Below are 21,946 nucleotides of genomic sequence, written 5' to 3' on the forward strand. Positions count from 1 at the left end.
AAAAATCAGCAGAATTTCCATCCAAAACATTCTTCACGTGACACAGGATTTTAATCAGCAAGATAAAGCAGCCACAATATTTTAGGAAAATAAATTGTTCTAATATCATTTACAGACCTGAAACTAGTCAAAAGGTAAAAGCAAAATTCTACATGAAGTAATATTTTACGAACACAAATTTGCCTTGCGAAATTTTGTTTTTTATTATGTACTTAATTGCATGTAAGTCACTGAAAGCGGTACATTCACACACACACCCACGCACGCGCGCGCGCACACACGCACACACATACTCGCGCGCGCGCACCCCCCCCCCCCCCCCCCTACCGCCCATATATACTTTAGAAGAAACATGACAAACTCAACTTGTTGATTTAGCTTACTAGTTTCGCCGAATCATGACAGTTCTTCACAGTTTTTTTTTTATTTCAACATATCTTGCGACAGCTATATATACATGCAGGTAGATTAAGCCATGGTGATCAGTCCTAACTTACATATAGTTCAAACTTGCCCAGGGGATTAACCATTCAGGGAGATTATCTCTGTTTTCTCTGTTAAGTTCAGATTTAAATCTATGAATGAAGTAGTTCTTTCATTTCTCTTGTTTGAGCGTTAATTACTGGTAATTCAAAGAAGGGCATTATGTGGAACTTGGGCCCACCGTGTAGGTTACGGCCGCATGATGCGATATGTTTGGTTACAGGTAAATTCTGTAAACGTGACGTGTTAATTTGTTTCCTATGTACCCTACATTCATTCCTTACTGAATCACAGGTTTCGCCTATGTAACTTCGTTACAGTTAGAACAGGTTAAAACATAAAGTAGATTTACAATTCATATTAACGTTAATACGGAAGTTAAAATTGGTAGCATGAAACAAAAAATGACTGCTTGTTATTAAATGTTTATAGCATATGCATCGTGGGTCTCCACACATAGAAGTTGTATAACTGCTTTCTATTAAGCTGGTAGTAAACCGTGCCTTTGTTAGCAGTTTCTTAAGTTTGGGAGCCTGTCTTTTACCGTTTATAATTTTGGTTTGATGAAAACTTTTAGTAAGATGATTATTTGATTCTAGCAGGGGTCGGTTGTTGTGGATAATGAGAAAGAAGTTAAAATTGTTAGGGTTATGAATGCATATAAATGAAAACTTATGGGTGTTAGGAGTCGGTTTGTTGGTCCTTAAAACTGAAATATCAATTTTGTTTGCTTTGTCAATACCAATGTCTATTACTTCTTTTGGATAATGCCTCATTAATAGAAAACTCTTTAATTCAGATAATCTGATTTGTCGGAGTTCTTTGTTAGGTACGATTGTGCAAATTTGTCTCGGACGAGTAAACGGGACCTGATTTTTTGTGTGTGGCGAGGGTGCCAGTATCTATAACTTAGGTATTGTTTTGTGTCGGTGGGTTTGTAGAAAATATCTGTGATTACCTCATTTCCTTTGCGAGTAAGGAGAATGTCTAAGAAAGGTATTTTATGGTGACTAATTTGTAAGGTGAACTTGATATTTGGGTCCAACTTGTTCAAGGCAGTAAAAAGATCCATTATATTGCCTTTCACTGATCCCAAATGATAAAACAATCATCTAAAAACCTTTTGAATGACTCTTTGACGAATTTTGATGTATTACGTCCGTAGTTACTTTCGGTTTCACTTTTACTCTAAGTATCCTAATACTAAAGTAGCGTAGGTTGGTGCAAACTTTGTACCCATCGTTGTGCCTAAAATGTGGCGATAATTTTCACTTCCAAATTCAAATGTGTTATTTTCTCAAATGAGTCGTATACCAAACAGTACAAATTCCTTAGAAAAACGGTCGTTGATATGATCCTGATGTTTATCGAGCCAATATGCAATGGCTGTAATCGCACATTCATGAGAGATATTGCTGTAAACACTGGTTGCGTCTAAGGTACAAAATATTTCATCATCGTTTATGGAATAAGGGCATGAAGTGTAGAAAATCAAGATCATCCCAAATAGGTGATGGGACATAGTGAACATATGGTTTTATCAGGATATCAACGAGCTGACTTAGGCGATGAGTGGGACAGACTGGTCCCGCTATGGTGGGGAGGAATTTGAGATCAGTTGGGTTTTTTTAACTTAACATATCCAGTATTTTGCTCCTGTATTGCTGTTATGATTTCAGCCGATTTGTGAATTTTAGGTAGACCATATAATTGGATGGTTTTGGCTTCAAATTTCGTTAAAAAATTCTTGTCTGATTTTGTTAGGTTAGAGCCGTGGTCCTTGATATGTTTTTCAATTTTGCGCTTAGATAGATTGTCTATGTTCCTGTTGATTGATTCATACGTTCGAATATCGTTAAGCATTTATTCGATTTTTGTCTGATAGTACAATTTGTTCATAATAATGATTGCCGATTCTTTATCTGCCTCTTTAATGACTATATTCGGGTTCGGTTGAAGGGCTTTTAGAGCTTCAAATTCCGACTTGCTAAGATTATTTGCAGTTTTTGTTTACCATTTGGTCCTGGGTGGTGAGTATTGAAATCAATGAAAATGTCTACATTTCTATCCCTACCCCTATCTGGTTCAAGACCACTCTTATTTTTAACCAAGGATTCATATAATTGGAATCAACAAAAAACTCACGAAATGGAAGTTTTCTACAAAAGTCTGCAAGGTCAGCGTCAAGCTCATGTTCATTTGCTTTTAGTGTGGGGATAAATTTCATCTCTCTTAGTAATAAATTCTTCTCGTCTTCAGAAAGTTCTACTGCAGACAAGTTAATAACTTTAGGATCAACTATTACTGACTATGGCTGGAAATTGTCCTGCTGCGTAGGTACCGGTAATTGGATTGGGTAACTGCACGTTGGTTATGTTTCTTTCGGTTCAGTTGGTTTATCCTGAGTGAGCTGCTTGGTTGGTTCGTCCTCTGTGGGGATAGGTTCGGCTGGTTGGTTGTTGGTTGAGGGTTATTCTGTCTCCTCTGGTGATCGAGTAGTGCTCGGAGATGTGTGGTGACGGACTTCTGGCTGTATTTCCCGAAGTATTGGTCTCCGTTGTTGAGGAAGGGGAGGAGGAGGAGGAGTTTTCTTCTTGCCACGACGTTGATCTAAAAAAGGCTACCGCGGTTGCATATTTCGAGACCCTGTCACAACGTCGGTATACGATGTGTTCCTCATATTAGTTTTGGTCTTGTATTTCTCTTCTTCCTTTAGGTTAATAAACTATATTATTTTTGATTTTTCTTCCTCTTCAAATACTTCCGTCAGTATTTGGAACTCTGTTGAACAGGTCTTTAATTGCCCCATCACAGGCATCCGTATTCTCCTTGTGCTTTGCTGTCTGCTCTTTCACATGGCACATCTCCATGTGGACCTTTTCAACACTTAACTTTAGTCTTCTCTGTTTTTTGGTCTGTGGTGTCGCCAGGTGTTCTAGCTTTACGAAATTTCCGAGGAATGAAGATGGGGTTGATTTCGAGGAACTGACCATAAATGTTGTAAAAACACATCTTCCTTTGTTTTTTTATCTTCGCCCACTCGTGCCTGATTCTGCGTCTGAAGGAGTAGGCCTCTTGGTTCGATCTGCTCATTTCTTTCTCGATGGCCCATGCTTCAGTGAGAATTGAACTCCAAGACGTACATATAGTTAGTTCCTAGTTATAGCACGTATAATATAATAATAGGGACGTACTACAGTTCTGTAGTATGTGCAAAGGCCTCTTCAACCTCCGGATGGTCTTAGGTTTCCCATGGGATCTGTTTAGTTTCCTCCCACTATAATGATAGAGCCCTACTACAGGTATGTAGTACGTGCAAAGACCTCCTCAACCTCTGGATGGTCTTAGGTTTCCCCTGGGATATGACCAGTTTCCTCCCACGATAATGATAGGGACCTACTACAGGTATGTAGTACGTGCAAAGGCCCCTCAACCCCCGGATGGTCTTAGGTTTAGTTCTCTCCCACTATAATGATAGAGCCCTACTACAGGTATGTAGTACGTGCAAAGACCTCCTCAACCTCTGGATGGTCTTAGGTTTCCCCTGGGATCTGTTTAGTTTCCTCCCACTATAATGATAGAGCCCTACTACAGGTCTGTAGTACGTGCAAAGGCCTCTTCAACTTCCGGATGGTCTTAGGTTTCCCCTGGGATCTGTTTAGTTCTCTCCCACTATAATGATAGAGCCCTACTACAGGACTGTAGTACGTGCAAAGGCCTCCTCAACCTCCGGATGGTCTTAGGTTTCCCCGGGGATATGACCAATTTCCTTCCACGATAATGATAGAGCCCTACTACAGGTCTGTAGTACGTGCAAAGGCCTCTTCAACTTCCGGATGGTCTTAGGTTTCCCCTGAGATCTGTTTAGTTCTCTCCCACTATAATGATAGAGCCCTACTACAGGACTGTAGTACGTGCAAAGGCCTCCTCAGTCTCCGAATGGTCTTCGGTCTCCCCTGGGATATGACCAGTTTCCTCCCACGATAATGATAGGGACCTACTACAGGTATGTAGTACGTGCAAAGGCCCCTCAACCCCCGGATGGTCTTAGGTTTAGTTCTCTCCCACTATAATGATAGAGCTCTGCTACAGGTCCGTAGTACGTGCAAAGGCCTCTTCAACTTCCGGATGGTCTTAGGTTTCCCCTGGGATCTGTTAAGTTTCCTCCCACTATAATGATAGAGTTCTGCTACAGGTCTGTAGTACGTGCAAAGGCCTCCTCAATCTCCGAATGGTCTTCGGTCTCCCCTGGGATATGACCAGTTTCCTCCCACGATAATGATAGGGACCTACTACAGGTATGTAGTACGTGCAAAGGCCCCTCAACCCCCTGATGGTCTTAGGTTTCCCCTGGGATCTGTTTAGTTCTCTCCCACTATAATGATAGAGCTCTGCTACAGGTCCGTAGTACGTGCAAAGGCCTCTTCAATCTCCGAATGGTCTTCGGTCTCCCCTGGGATCTGTTTAGTTTCCTCCCACGATAATGATAGAGCCCTTCTATAGGTCTGTAGTACGTGCAAAGGCCTCCTCAACCTCCGGATGGTCTTAGGTTTCCCCTGGAATATGACCAGTGTGCTCCCACGATAATGATAGGGCCCTACTACAGGTCTGTAGCATGTGCAAAGGCCTCCTCAACCTCCGGATGGTCTTAGGTTTCCCCTGGGATATGACCAGTTTCCTCCCACCATAATGATGGAACCTTCTACAAATCTGTAGTATGTGGGAAAGCCTGTAAGCAACGTGCGGAGGGTGGTGTGTTTCTTCCGTGCTCTGCCCGGCTTTCTCAAACCATAATGCTAGTCGCTGTCGTATAAGTGAAATATTCTGGAATACGACATAAAACACCAAATAAATACTATATTACTACGGAGTCACCATCCTGCAGACACGCCTCGTGACACCGCTGGTAGTGACAGTGTAATGACACCATGCTGCCTGTAGTTTTTACGATGCTTTTCCTACACTGTTCTTTAGCGTGAAATGGATGTAACTTGTTTTTAAGTGGGAGAGTGGCCAGAGTGCCAGAGTGGTTAGCCATCTGCCACCGCCATGCTGGCTTCCTCTCTGGCCGTACGTTGGAAGATCTGTCAACACCCTGCGGATGGTCGTGGGTTTCTTGAGTCGGCTTTTTCTCCAAACATAATGCTATCCGCAACGAATAGATAAAATATTCTTCAGTACAGTGTAAAACACCATTCACATAAATAAAGCTCAAGCACGTCTGGCAAACCAGTCTGAATGAGAAAGCTGTTAATAAAACACTTTATACTGATTATATAACTTGGCTTCAACATAATCTTGCCGAGTCGCAACACGTTGCTATCCCGATTGCAGCATTTTTATACGTCAAAGCCGAACAACATGGTACTTCACCGTACTGTACGGTTTTCAGCTAAAAATTACCGTGTATCAGCCCCATGAAACAAAAAGTTACTGCTAATAACAAATGCAGCTGTGCTCCCAAACCATCTGATCAGCATTTTGACAGCCTAGGTTAGCACTTAAATCGTGTGAGCCAGTTCTTAAACCGTCTGAATAAGTGCTTAAACCGTCTGTTCCAGTGCGTAATCCGTCTGTCAGTTCTTAAACCGTCTGAGGCAGTGCGTAATCCGTCTGTCAGTGCTCAAACCGTCTGAGCCAGTGCGTGATCCGTCTGTCAGTGCTCAAACCGTCTGAGCCAGTGCTTAATCCGTCTGTCAGTGCTCAAGCCATCTGAGCCAGTGCTTAAAAAGTCTGAGCCAGAGCTCTTAACCGTCTGGTCAAGCTGTTTATCCTGCTTCCTCGAACCATATATTATTAGAAACGCATCGCGACGAATGATATATTAAGCAGAATTAAATACCAAGAATACCCATATGTATATATATATATATTTTTTTCTTTACAGTATTAGAATTTTATTTTTCAGCCGATACTTAAAAAATATTTCCACAAGAAGTATCAGAGCAGTTTACAAATAAGTGTAATGCATATTAAATAAAGTCATCGCTGTATTAGTTAAGTGCGACATTCAATGCAACATACCCACAATTTTAGCAAAAATGACACAAATATATAAAAAATTAAACGATTATATAAATGAAAGTCTAAATTAACAACAGCAAATAAAAATTTTTAAAGTTGTATTAGTAATACTACAATTGTTGTCAAAATTTTGAAGATATTTATTCACTTCATTTCATTCTTGCTTAAACTTCATTGGTAAACACATCAGTGAGGTTTCTCCTGCTGGTTTCTCTCCGGTTGTACGTGGGAAGGTCCGTAAGCAACCTATGTATGGTAGTGAGTTTCCCCGAGCTCCTCCCGGTTTCTTCCCGTTATAATACTTGCGTCCTTCGCATAAGTGAAATATTCTTGAGTACGGCGTAAAGCACAAATCAAATAAATAAACAAAGTACTCTTATATACTATGTTATACCGGTCACCACATATACGACATATTGGCTATATCCCCTCCTCATGTTGATTCGTATTCGTTAGGTCATGTCATAATGACTTTCTGTCCGTCTATATTGGACCAAACAGATATACTTATCCGATTATTGTTAAACGACATTCTAGAGATTTTTTTTCACTATATTCTCGATAATCTATTGCCGGCAACCCCCTCCAACCCCCCCAACCCCCCCCCCCCCCGCCACACACACACGTGAGACATGCAGACATGCACACCACATTGCTGAAAGACAACTGGTCTTCAACAAATGTTCCTAGCAATTATTGTGTGATGAACTACTCTATTGGGTTACCGGTATATAAAATGTTACACACACAATGGGCTTTGCAGGCCAAGTCCTTTGCCTATACGCACACTGAAAATGGCCTTAATACTGTCTCATACCTGAACAAATACAATTTTCTCTTAGGCCTTGTCACTGATATTGTAAGTACTATTGTGAATATATGCTGGCTCATTTATAGTATTGAGTAATGCATCATATACCGGGACATTTAGTTTTTTGAGATTCAGTTGTACATGTATATCTGGTTTTATAAACATATGTTCGCAAACCCATATCTGTGTAAACGATATGTTTGCATGTTTGCTGGTTAATATCTGGAGGAACGCATGTTTGCTCATCCATATCTAGTGGAACGCATGTTTGCTTATCCATATCTAGTGGAACGCATGTTTGCTTATCCATGTTCGAAGGAACGCGTATCCATTGGTCCATGAATGGATAAACAAAGATTCTTTGGTTCATTCCTAGCTGAACGCCAAAAAAAATGTAAACGTGGCCATTCTACATCTACATTTAAATGTACATGTACAAATAATACCTAATGGTCCATATCGTATTTTGGGCATGCTTCGAATAAGTGGTATTTGGTCAAAAGGGTGTGTAATAAGCCACACCTAGGTAACAAAATGTATATTTGGTCATATATCTCAATTGGACAGTATTTGGGCGAACGCATCTGAAATGGTCGATATTTAAGTGAAAATGTATGGATAAACGAATGTCAATTGGGCCAGAACTGAGAGAACTGTTCTCTAATGATCAATATTTATGTAAAAAATGTTTGTGCCATATTTAGACTGCAACATATCTAGACAATCACTGTCGAATGATTGGCAGGTACCCTGCAAAAATATTACCATCTTACACGTAGAAGAAATTAATTGATAAAAATTAATTCACAATTTCTATTACAACTGAACAAACATATACATACAAATTGTTTCAGGAGAGAATAGCATATTGTTGGCATATAATTGTTCCATATCCAGGGAAAGTGAATCTTCTTCCATTAAAATCAGCTAAAATTTCTTCAAGCATTTGACCCCCTTTAGTAAAATGAAACATTTCGGACAAAGATTAGATTTGAAAAACTTAGTTTCTCTTAGAAAAAATCCTAGTTTCTCTTAAAACCAGCAGAAAATCAGCCACATCGTGTCTAATGGAATATATCTGGAGCTCTTACATCTTATCTGGCGAACAATATTATTTACACGGTTACTCAGTGACAGGATACGCAAGCATATGGTGTCAATAATCCTCATATTGGGGGAGGCGTCATATATGCGTATCCTATCACTGAGTAACCATGTAAGGAATTTAGCCTGCGAAGATCTATCAATTCAGTGCGGAAGATCAGTGTATAGGAGAATCGCTTCAGCGATGTGACCATTATATTCACACCCAATGAAGGGAGATAACCTACTCAGCAGACACATTTGACGTTGTCTGCAGGATTCAAGAAAATATGTGTACCCCACGTGACCATTGTTGTCCACTAAAAAGCGGAGCATTTGGTCTTTGAGAAAGATGAGTCTCTGTCCTAATTTTGATTTATAGTACTTCAATTCTAACGCTTCAGAGAATTTGCGTGAATGTAATCCATATCATCCTTTTTCAAGGTTGCGTTTGATGACGCCGAGGTTGACACAGCCATCATATAGCCATCAGATGTAAGGCCCCCGTTTGATCGAGGAAGTGTGCCGATTGGATGCATGTAGTCACTCGTGCCTTCTCGGATATCTGTCGAGCTCTCCCCAGCGACATCAGAGTCATTCGGCAAGGGGAAATCATTCGGCAGGTTGTAACCTCCGCCAGACGGGGAATCCACAATCTCGTTGTAATTCGGAATTTGACCATCATCGATCATATCAAACGGCTCCGATCGCACGTTCGGCTGGCTGGAAGGAATAAGAGAAAGGTATGAAACCAACGACATCCCAAGATGTTTTGTTTGTCTTCTTAATGAACAAACCTCCCTATCCAAATAAATAGATAAATAGATGTAAGAATAACTGCCAGAGGCGGTGTGCTTGCAGCATAATGGCATACTTACAGTCAAATTAGGTCAGGCGAGTGAAAAGCAATAAGTTTCTTCTGTATGATTACACATCTGATACAAGATTTATGAAGGCTGTTTTAAGACTTAAAGCCATATTGTGTTCATAAACCTGTCATAGAATAGAACTTAAATAAACCATGCAAATATCTATAAAAAAATGACAGGACACCCAGCTGGGTCACAATATACTGACACCAAAGGTGACACCGAACATGACACCCCTCTCACTCCGACGTGTCGTAACGTCATGTTGCTAATGATGTCATGCCAAAATTAAGGCATGAAAATATGAAATGTGCGACACAAAAGACAACACTGACCACATGTGTATATGCATCGATATCGTATTCCACGGAAATTTCAAGAGCAGAAGTTTTTGTGATGAAGAAGAAACCAGATATCGTACTTCAAACTAAGAAAAATCTTGCACATTCAGACGATCGAAAGCGCCGCCATGTTATCAGTTTTAACCAATGAGGCGCGACATATTTCTATATCTTGAGGACGCATCTGGTTCCGCTAACGTCACCTGTGCCCCGGTTTTGCGTTCTAACCATATGTACACGGGATAAAACTGACGTGTCCTCGTGCTTCCGGTTGCTCTAACAAGGCGTTTCCCACAGCTTAGCAAGAATTCCTGTTTAAAAGTTCCTATTTACAGAATTACCAAGCTCGTCAGAAAATTGCCTGTGGCCTTTTAGGTATGTTTTCACCCCTCTTCTGAAATAGCTCAAGTTACCTTATTTGTTGTCTTTTCTTGTAAATGAAATCATGGGATAAAGTGGAAGGGGTTCTTGACAACAGTGATACTTACTTGCTGTCTTGAAAATGTATCTGATTTAACTGGAATAGTCGCTTCATATTCTCCTTGTCCAATTTTTCCTCTTGTATTTGATTTCTCAGTTTCTTTAACCTGCAAACAAATATAGTTTGAAAAAAACCTTAAATTACTGAGCTTTTTGCATGTTACTGCAAAAAAGTATGTACACTGAAAAAACAAATGTTTATCATTTAAACATATCTTTGCAAAAGATAATAAACGTACTTTATAAATAAATGCCTTTCAGTAAATATTGGACGCGTACTACTTAAAGCGTTAAAATGATTTCAAAGTTTCACAAAGCTATAATTTGATCCGTTTTATACATTTTAGGATATTCATAAACTATTTTGAACGGTAACACGTGCACACACTATAATGAATGCTTACTTTTAACCTGTTCAAGGTGTGTTTATTTTTGAAATACACGCGTATGTTTCATAAATATATTGATTTACTTTATAAATACATGCAGTATTTTATAAACGCAATAATTTATGTAGTAAATTGAATGGGTATATTGCTTAAACAGAGTAATTTAAAGGTTTCAATGTATATGATCAACATTATAAAGCGGTCTTATTATCAGTTATAATAGCATGACATACATGTTTAAGTATTAAACATGTTACACTTAAACAAGGTATTTGTATTTTAAGTATAGTCCGTTCTGAACTACTGAAAATAATTAAAAGATACATGAACAGGAACTCTAAAGCAAAAATTATGAAGAGTGTTATACTCAAAAAACTACGAAAAACATTTTCTGAGGCGTATTTAATGTCTAACATTAACAACACAATCTATGTATATTTTCCTTTAATGGTCGTGAATTTTAGGACATAACATCATCGATGAACTTACTCTACACAAAGGATCAGTTTAACACCCCTCAACTGAAACTGCCCCCCCCCCCCCTTCCCCTCACAAACAGTTGTATTGACAACTATCACCGTTTATATGTATTTCATGCTAGGGATTTAACGTCAAGTTTCAGTCCACGAGGAGTCAGTAGGTGTAGGTACACGTACTGTGTCTTCTTGTGACAGGGCGAGTCCATGCCGCCAAGGTGGTGCCGTCACTGAACTGTCATGACGAAGACAGTAGACATGACACCCCTACCAGCCACATTATACTGACACCGGGCCAACCAATCATGTTTCCTTGCTCTGACCTCTTAATGCTGAGCCCCAAGCGAGGCATCAGCAAGTGCCATTGTTGAAGTCTAGTATGAGTCGACCCGGCCGTTTTTATAAACAAAGAAGAAATCTAAGAAGGTTTTTTGTACTTTTACATGACAGCACGCTTGCTAAACTGCATAGTGGGAAATGAAAACCAAACATTTTAAGTATATTAAGTTGACCGATATAGAAGTAAATAAAAAACACACACCAACAAAAAACAAACAATGGAATAAGTAAACTGAGATAACACAGAAGCTATCTAAAAACTGGCTCTACACCTTTTCTATTTAAATGTTGGGCAGATTCATTTTGATTGCCGTTAATTTCTGCCCTGTTCTGATTTTAACGTTTGACACGAAAAGATTGATTTTAACTGGCCAATAGTTCCATGGTGTTCTGCTTTAAATGTTGGGCACAAGAAAGGTTTAACTTTGACTGGTTGTTGATTCTGCAGTGTTCAGATTTAAATGTTGGGCACAAGAAAGGTTTAACTTTGACTGGCCATTATTCTGTAGTGTTCAGATTTAAATGTTGGGCACAAGAAAGGTTTAACTTTGATTGGCCATTATTCTGTAGTGTTCAGATTTAAATGTTGGGCACAAGAAAGGTTTAACTTTGACTGGCCATTATTCTGTAGTGTTCAGATTTAAATGTTGGGCACAAGAAAGGTTTAACTTTGACTGGCCATTATTCTGTAGTGTTCAGATTTAAATGTTGAGCACAAGAAAGGTTTAACTTTGATTGGCCATTATTCTGTAGTGTTCAGATTTAAATGTTGGGCACAAGAAAGGTTTAACTTTGACTGGCCATTATTCTGTAGTGTTCAGATTTAAATGTTGGGCACAAGAAAGGTTTAACTTTGACTGGCCATTATTCTGTAGTGTTCAGATATAAATGTTGGGCACAAGAACGGTTTAAGTTTGACTGGCCATTATTCTGTAGTGTTCAGATATAAATGTTGGGCACAAGAAAGGTTTAACTTTGACTGGACATTATTCTGTAGTGTTCAGATTTAAATGTTAGGCTGATTTTTACGAAGTTTTGTTGCTGACTCAAGCCTATAGAATACAAACATAAATGGCACTAAATAAATGGTGAGATTACACACAATAATAGCTTAAAGCCAGACAATGTATTAATACAGATGACGACACAGACACAGAATTCAAGAATTGACATACCGAGTAAAACAAAGCACGAGGATGACACCGAGGATGAGAACGGCTCCTCCCAGGCAACCTGCCACTGCACTAATGACTGAGCCTGAAGAAGATGAAGTGTCAGATTCGAAAACAATACACCACCGGAAACAAGCGCACGCAAATTACCAAATCTGCCAAATGGCGAGGAAAATATACATCCGAGAAACAGAGAGTAGTTACAGGCCTACCCAGTCGAATCTACCTCGCCGTAACCTGCATAATGTGAAGGTTTCTCCACCTAACCACAATTGAATCGAGCTGTCAACCTTTTAGTTCTTTCCTCTGAAACGTTGCACTTGGTGTGTAGGTGTGCTCCTAAAACTGTCACATGGTACTCAAATATTGCCGTGTCACCATATATAGTATATAGGTTCTGCTTGTGACACGTCACGCTTTATGCGTTTTTATTTATTTTCTTGATTTACTCCATTTTTATATATGTATGCTGGTAAAGTTGTGACGTGATACAAGAGTATGGCAGTGTCACTATATATAGCCCAAAGTGCTTCCCCTTGATACGTCACGCGTTTGGGCAGATGTAATACACGCGAAATGTAAAGGCCACAGAGCAGTCGAAAGTGTCTGCTTTTGACACGTCAAACCTTTTTTCTAGGTATTCTCGTAAAGTTACGCACTGTGTTTTAGCCTTAAACTCTGACTTGCTATTTGCGGTGACTTATTTTGGAAAAGGGATTTCCCTTTAGGAGATTGGAAGCCTGCGAATGTCTGTAGTAGGATTTTTTCCAGTTTTCATGTGAAGCCGCCAGGCCAGACATTATTTTACAGAGATAAAATGCAACGCTCATTTTTAAAGAACTTTTCAGCATATATTTTGTGCAGGATATTTCTTAAAATTTCCGGCAACGAACGCCCATACATCACTGCAGATGATGACATTTGAAACCAAATTTAGTTTGGTCGGAAATTATCAATGAAATGGGGATTGCAATTCGTCTGTCAAGTTATGAGAACAAAAAAGAACTATTAATATACTTACCATTTACATTACCTGTCCTTCCGGTTACCACCACCCATACCTCTGTCTGTCTGAATACAAAACAATAATACAGAATATTTATTTATTTATTTACTTATCTATTTGATTAGTGTTTTACGCCGTACTCAAGACTATTTCACTTACACGACGGCGGCCAGCATTATGGCGGGAGGAAACCCGGCAGAACCCAGGGGGAAGCCCACACTATCCGCAGGTTGCTGCCAGACCGTCCCACGTACGGTCGGAGTGGAAGCCAGCATGATAAAGCAGAATAAGAAAGGTCACTATCATAGTAAACTATCTCATGACTCTTTCTTATGAACCCTACTCCCCACCGCCACCAATTATATTTCTTCTGATTATCCTTTATAGTTGCGACGAACGAGAGGTATTAGAGCACGTCATCATTGTTTCTGTTGTCGTTGTCCTTCTTGCTGTTGATGGGGAAGGTGTCCGTTGTTGTTCTTCCAGTAACGCAGTATTTTTTCTAAACGCACACGCGTCGCAGTTTGTCACAGGATATCCGTTTTTTTATCTTGTTCAGTGACGTTTGTTGTCATACTGATCAGTAAGACAAGATCGAAATGCTTTAGTCATCGCTGAATAAAGTTTACTAAGCATCTCAAGTACATGTACAAATTTTACTGAGAAGGCCAACGTTTTGAATAGTTGAAGCGATCGGTAAAGTCGCTGACAAAGGCCGAATAGAAAATTGTGTCTATTTCTCAGCACCGTGCTATTTCTGCACCATCTGGAAATATGCAGAGTATATTTTCATCCAAACAATTCATCGTTAGATTACGGGAGAGAAATAACACATTCGTAAATGTGATATACCGGAAATGTAAATTTTTTTGATCGGAGTTTTAGGTTCTACTAGAGAACATTGCACTTATACGATGGCGGCTGGTATTATGGTGAGAGCCCGTTCGAAACCTGGTGGGGTGGAAACGAGAAACTAGATAGCTTTAATTAATGTTTCAATGACTAATAAAGCTAATATATGCATATAATATACATTATATATATATATATATATATATATATATATATATATATATATATATATATATATATATATATATATATATATATATATATATATATATATATAACTAAAAAATTATTTATTATTTTATAATTATTTGATTATTTTTTGACGCCATACTAAGGAATTTTTCCCTACTTGTACGACAGCAGTCAGTTCTTACGAGTGTAATTTTTAGAGTAACTAAACATGGAACCTATGGTGAGCTACTGGCGAACTCTCCTCGTTGCAAAGCATTGTTGCAAATAGGTCAAACGGATGTTGCACACATTGACTACAAGTGTTCAATATATCTGTGACGTCATGACGTCACAAATGCGTTCAGCGGGAATGGAATGAAAAGGTAGGTTGTGACGAGAAAGGGCAATGGGACATTAAATGCATTGGATCCATTCATTGCATCCATTTGCTAGATGAGTGCATGTAATGCCAAATACGATTTCTATAACTGGAACCAACAAAACCATGTCTGACTTAAGACAAAATCTGAAAAATAATTCTGTAGAATATTGTTGGGCCACGGCAATTAGAATAGTTCAGATTTGCGAGTTAGAACTCTTTCATCGTTGAAGGTAGAAAAAAGTCCAAATGTATCATGTGAACGGTCTAAAATGTTAGGCAACCTTTTTGATCCCCTTCACTGTAACACGGGCATCTGAAAAAAGTGTCATAAAATAATTTAGAGTAGACTAATGATAGAAAAAGTTGAGAGGCTGAATGTTTGTAAAGGTGAGCGAGGTGATCGGTAAGTCAGTTTCAACAAAGGTTGCCTTACATTTTCACCTGTCACATAACACAGCAGGACTGTTTTTACCTTTGACGACAAAAGATTTCCAACTCGAAACCCCTATTCTTTTATCGCTGAAGGTAAAAAATGTCATACTGTGATGTGTTAGAATGAATGATTAAGGCTTTTCTCCACAATGGCAATTATTCAGACCTATCGTGGCGAGTGACGTGTTAGAAACTATTTTTATTATACTGATGATACCACGGGCGCCTGGGTGAAAATATGACAGACGTTAACAAGAGTAGACGGTAGATGGAGAAAATTAAGAAACTCGGCGGCTGTGAGGTCCCCGTACTGGAAGGAGGTATCATTTGCCCCTCCATAACCCAGTAAGAAATGTGATCGGTAAATTAATCTCAAAACAGTTGTCTGGCGTTTCTGACAAGTCACATAATACAGTGCGAGTGTTTTTACCTTCAAAAAATATTCACAGCGTTTTTGAAAATGTCTCGTGATATTCAAGTCATTGCCTGTCGTCCAGTCGCTGCCTTGTCCATTGAAGTTATAGCATTCCACTTACTAATTTATTACCGTAGAACTATAGCTGTGTCGCACACTAAAAAAATAAGCTGTTAAAATTAACAGGAAGCCTGTGGTGGGAGTGATGCTAGAATGTATCACACATATTCTACTAACCCAAGATAAAGATTATATTAGAACAGAATATTATGTTGAGTCTGACAGAATGATGTCTTACAATAACAAAGTACGTTCTAGCATCACTCGGATTAAAATCCGTTAAAATTAACAGATTAATTTTTTTAGCAAAACGCTGTGTTAGGTTAAAACGAAACATCAGAAAAATATTTCCAGGGGTGTCAGAAAATATCTTGTGAGACTGAAATCATACAACGAGTGATCTAGTCACTGACTTTTTTTTTTTTTTTTGAAGTTAGAACCTTTCCACTTATCCTGACTTTGGAACGACACTTAACAGTTGTTTTGAAAATATCTCGTGGAATTGAAATAAATAGCCAGTCGTCAAGTCCCTGATTTGTCTTTGAAACTGGAGTCTTTCCACTTACCCTGACTTTGGGACGACGCCTTTGTCACGTGCCACAACGGTAAATCTGTATATGACCTCTTCTCCATCCAGAGCGTAACTTAGTGTTATTTCTCCTGTGTTCAGGTGGAGTCCAAAGATGGATTTGGTCTGAAAAATGTAACTGAACTGTGATCGTCCGAAAGTATGCATTCATTCATTTATTTGATTAATTAATTGGTGTTCGACATTTAGGCGAAGAATACCTAAACATGGTGTTAAACACCGATCAGATCCTTTCAGATGTTCCAGATAATCAGATGTTGTATATTCAGTGGTGTTTTATATCGTATTCTTGAAAAGTTCAATTGTCGTTAGGCTCATCGGTAAATTAATAAACCCTTCGAAGCATATGATGGTTGATTTATTAATTTTACTGTACAAAGAAATTTTTCATTTAAATGACCACGGACGGGTTTATGGTTTGGTAAAGCTTGAGTGTCAGGAGTAACAGGTCTATCTCTTGTACGATACCTGGCAAACCGCTTTAATATCAGTAGATCGACCATATACCTATACCGGAGTGCATTATCAGGTATACAGGCGACAAGTGATATTATGAGCATACTTGGCGCATAGCTGCATTCGAACGCTTGACCTCATAGGTCAAAGGTCTAGGGTTAGGGTTAGTTGTAGTGAGCAGCCCTTTTAAAAGATCAATCCCGAGTGAAAATGCTCTTGGAAATGGAAATGAGTGTATTTGGCCCTCACCCTGTCGTTGGTATCCTTAGCAAATGAGTACTCTATCTTTCCGTTGTCGTCAGGGTCAGGGTCCTCGGCTCGTACTGTTAGCAGAACCCTCCCGTCTACCGGGGTGCTAACATTCACATCGACAACGTACGCGTCTAGGAGAAGAAAAAGTGTATTTACTTTATTGGTGTTTTACGCTGTACTCAAGAATATTTTAACTAATACGACGGCAGCCAGCATTATGGTGGGAGGAAACCGGGCAGAGCCCAAGGGAAACCCATGACCATACGCAAGTTGATGGTAGACCTTCCCACTTACGGCCGGAGAGGAAGTTAGCATGTGCTGGACTTGAATTCACAGCGACCGCATTGATGAGCGGCCTGGGTCATTGCGCTGTGCTGGCGTGCTAATCCCCTTGGCCACGGAGGACTTTGGGAACAGAAGGTAGATACATACATGTACCTAAATTTAAAAACATGAAGTCAATAAGATCCATATTGCATTTGAATGAACGAAAAAATTAACAAAAATATGGGAAAGGTATATTCCGATACAGTTTTTGTACTCATGCTTATTTCGTACTTAGTATTGTCTGTTCTTTAAATAAAATATACACGTATGGACTTTTAGAGTCGATGCATGCTCTCCCTGAGCTGAAGGTAGAGTTATGCCCGTTGTTGAAGATAGAGCTGAATAACAGCCTTGAGTATTTCATAATCTGTATTGATCGAATAAAACACATTAACTGTTTAAGTAAAAAAAAAGATAACAAATGTTATAGTCTTAGTTATTTCGAAGGAGAAGTGGAAACCAACCCTGACCGCCACATCCATTTTTTCTGACGTCATTGGTGACTCTGCAAATCAACTTCAATCAAGAATTCTCACGAGGCCATGGTATGCGCCATAGAGGCACAGAAAACATTACTTATTTATTTATCTATTTATTTTTTTAAGTAGTGTTTTCCGCCGTACTCAAGAATATTTCATTTATACGACGGCGGCCAGCGTTATGGAGGCAGGAAAGCAGGCTGGGCCCGGGGGAAACTCACAACCATACACAGGTTGCTGCCAGACCTTTCCACGTACGGCCAGAGAAGAGGTTAGAAAACACTATGTCGCCTCATACATACCACATTTAAAAGGCAAAACAGGGATCGTGTGACCTCAGCGGAAACAGCTGCGTTCTCGGGTGATAGAAATAACTGAAGCCTAATTGGTAAAAACTGATAAATTGGTGGCGCCTTCCATTCACACAACGTGCACAATTTTACTTACTTTGAACTGCGATATCACGATTATGTAACAAAACTAAAACAAAAAGGTTTAGTTTCTAAACTGTAACGGAGATTCTTTATCCGTACATACACACATTTAGTGGAATGTTGTCTTTTATCTTTAAGAAACGTTCGTCAACACAGGGAAAATGAAATTGCCAACTTTCAACAGTCAGAACAGCACGTGTTCTTTTTTCCGTTCATATTCTACTAACAGTGCTACTGGTTTTTTTTTCTTTTTTTTTTTCTCTTTTTTCTTTAGGACTTGAAACGAAATGAAAGAGAAGTTCTCATTGGCTAAAATTCTTTCCGAGGTCGCTATCGGGTATTATCAGGCCCAGGCTGGTAATGTCACCAAACTAAACCATGGGACATAATGTACAAAGAACCATACCGTTATGTGCCATTGAAAAAAGATAGAAGTGCATAGAAGAGTGGTGAGGATCGTGAAGATACACCATTACCATACACTATATGCAAGTTCGTCTCATTAAGTGGATTTTCAACATTTTGCAACTTTTAATCAAAACCTAAAAATGATGCAAAAATTAAGTGAAAGAGCGTGATGTGTTTCTTTTTTTTTTTTTTCTTTTTTTTTATTTTAATGTTTTGTCGATGTTTCCTTTCAAAACAAAAGTGTACTTGACAAATATTTTTGTATGGTGGGTATTTCGGACCAACACAGGGGAAAAGCTCTGAAGTGTGACCCATCCCATGAAGACCCACGATCTACCTCTCTTGAAGCGGAAGCGCTACCAACTGAGCCATCGGAGCCGGTGGACCAAGAGGGACTAGATTCCATTTTAGTAGTATATGATGGAAACAAAATAACTCACCTTTCTGAAATGTTGGACTGTGAATGTTTGTATCGTTGTACTTCAGCTGGATAATTATCATAATACTCGACCTGTTTACTAGAACAGGACCCACAGCACTGACAAACTAACTGAAAATAAAAAAACCCCAAAATATTACGTTTTATCTGAAATACAGGTAGGCTTTTTTACTGTATATGTAGGCCTATATTTAGTACGGAAACTATATTACGTAACAACGGCACAACGTCGAGGCCGCGAGCAGCAGGGGACTTAAATCGCGCGTACAGGGTTTACTCGCGCTTTTAATTTAACACAAAACTCCGCTTTATGGAGACATAAAATCACATTTATGTTTTCATGATTTATTCATAATCCAAGTAAGTCATGTTATGTTATGTGGTCTAAGACAGGGTCCTTCTAACTTCAGGTTATTATCAGACATACCACATAGATTATTTTCCACCTGATCTTCATTTCCCTAGACACACCAAAGATTTTGGCAGCACTTTGGCGCCATGGATTCGCCCAACCACACCTAATGACTCCTCGTCATTAAACCCCAAGTATGCATACGTTTAGCACACCGTACTCAACAAAGGCAAAGTTTCGAGTTTCGATTTTACTCGCGCGCAGGGGTTACTCGCGTGGACAGGTGCTACTGGAAAGAAGCCATAAACGACAATGTTAACGTTTAGCGCTGTAGCTCAGGACCCAACCATTCCGGGGCCAATAGGCTTTGGTGCATACCTGGCCCAGCCTGTGAAGAAGCTATAAAAATCTTGACATAGCTTGACCGTCAAAATCTGGACCTTTCTATGCAGGCAAGCTGGGATGGGTGCATAGCAACGCCAAGGTGACGTCACTCGCAGCCTCATTAAGTTGTAATGAATCTGTCCGTATAGGGGTTACTCGAGCGTACAGGGGTTAATCGCGCGGACAGGGGTTACTCCGCGGTACAGCGGTTACTCGCGCGAACAGGGGTTACTCGCGTTACTTTTAATTTAAAACAAAATGCCGCTGTATGGCGACTGAAAGCACCGTCTGTGATTTGATGATATGTCCATAATTCAAGTAGCCCATGCAGTTTGTTATGTTGTCCAAGACAGGTTTTACTGTAACTCTGGTTATTATCAGGCAATATTACGTAAATTAGTTTGCAATTATTGCTCATTTCCCTGAACATTCTCATATTTTCTTCACTCGTCGTCTGCAACTCTCAAAAAATAATCTGTTAATTTCAACAGGAAGCCTATTATCTGAGTGATGCCAGAAAGTATTGTGTTATTATAACATAATATTCTGTCATTTCAACATAATATTCTGTTAGTCTAGCAACAACCTTATATTGAATTAATGAACAGGTTGTGCTATAATTAATTGAATGATCTGCTGGAACAAAAGAATACATTCTAGCATCACACAAACAAATGAATTCCTGTTGTGTTTAACAGATTATTATTATTATTATTTATTTATTTTGAGAGTAGCCAGTGCTGCGAGCAAGTAAAGTGCCCCTTTAGAGAAGCTTACAGTAACAATATGGTCCTTTCCATTTTCGAATTTCTCAGAACACGATGTATCACAGGCTTTTAGCGTCCGTAGCTGCCCTGTGGTCTCGTTGACCTCGAAGTATTCATTCCACGGTGGGACGATAAAAGCTTTGTATTTTATCTGGTCATTAGGCGGAGCATCTGCATCAGTGGCTGTAGGTAAGCGAACCGTTTCTCCTGCATTAAAATTCTGTGAAGACAATATTTCTTTTCTTGTGAGTCCTCGACTTGTATACAACATATATGTCATATACATTTACGTTAATGTAAACAGATAAGCGTATTTAAAAACATTGTATGAAACATGTACACACAAATGTTGGCTAAAGTGAGGGATATCTATATAGGTTTCCTGGTGCTTATATATCTGACAACTAATTTCCTTATCGCTGTTGTAACTCAAAGCCGTTGTTGTTTAATACAATATGTATCAATGTAGGCAGTATGCTTGTAAGAGGGACATTTTCTACATTATATGGCGTAAAATATTCGTAGATATGTTATTTATTTATTTATTTCATTTGTCTTTTACGATTTACTCAAGAACATTTCACTTAAGCGAAGGCGGCCAGCATTATGTTGGGAGTTTATATATAGGATAGCCCGGCATTGAACTCACAGTGTCTCGCATTGGCGATTTTCGCCTAGAGTATTTCACTTATACGACAGGGATTAGCAGTATGGTGAGATGAAGCTAGGCAGAGGCAGGAGGAAACCCACAACCGCAGTTTGTCAGACCTTTCCACGGAGAGGAAGCCAGCATGCGTCACGGGATATGGGAAAAAGTCAACTATTTACTGTCCAAGTGCATTAAAACTTTAATTGTTAGTTTTTCAACGTTTCGTTGTACGGTGATATTAAGCCATGAGAAAAACATGAAATATCACATGTAAATGCAGTATTGTGTAAATACAGAGTAAACAACCTTATTGTTGGCCTAAATACAGATTGGCAGTAGCTTAACTTTCGTGACCATGGTGTTGTTATCTATTATAATTATGAAAGTGTACATCCACACAATTAGAAACTAATATATCTAAAATAAATATAAAAGAAAAACAAAGCTCTTATACACTATTATTTGAAAAATTTAAAAATACTTTCAAACCGCTGTAAACAAAAAAATAAAATATTTTTGAGTATTATACATAGAAAAATTGTACATCGTTTCAATAAATAATAAATATGATATTAAAACAGATGATAAATCAGACGATTTTATCCATTATAAGATAGAAAACGTT

At 38.9% G+C, this 21,946-nt stretch overlaps 1 protein-coding gene across 1 annotated transcript; it reads right to left on the reverse strand.

The window, feature by feature from the left end:
* Positions 1–8,747: 8,747 nt before the first annotated feature.
* On the reverse strand, positions 8,748–19,289 carry LOC135480650 (uncharacterized). Its single transcript, XM_064760546.1, has 7 exons — positions 19,171–19,289; positions 17,080–17,213; positions 16,352–16,479; positions 13,489–13,538; positions 12,471–12,552; positions 10,100–10,198; positions 8,748–9,124 (listed from the first exon to the last, which is right to left on the reverse strand). Exons 1-7 carry the CDS (start codon positions 19,229–19,231, stop codon positions 8,794–8,796), a joined length of 885 nt encoding a protein of 294 aa, XP_064616616.1. The 5' UTR covers positions 19,232–19,289; the 3' UTR covers positions 8,748–8,793.
* Positions 19,290–21,946: the final 2,657 nt, after the last annotated feature.

Source organism: Liolophura sinensis, chromosome 13 (genome assembly GCF_032854445.1).
Source record: "Liolophura sinensis isolate JHLJ2023 chromosome 13, CUHK_Ljap_v2, whole genome shotgun sequence".
NCBI lineage: Eukaryota > Metazoa > Mollusca > Polyplacophora > Chitonida > Chitonidae > Liolophura > Liolophura sinensis.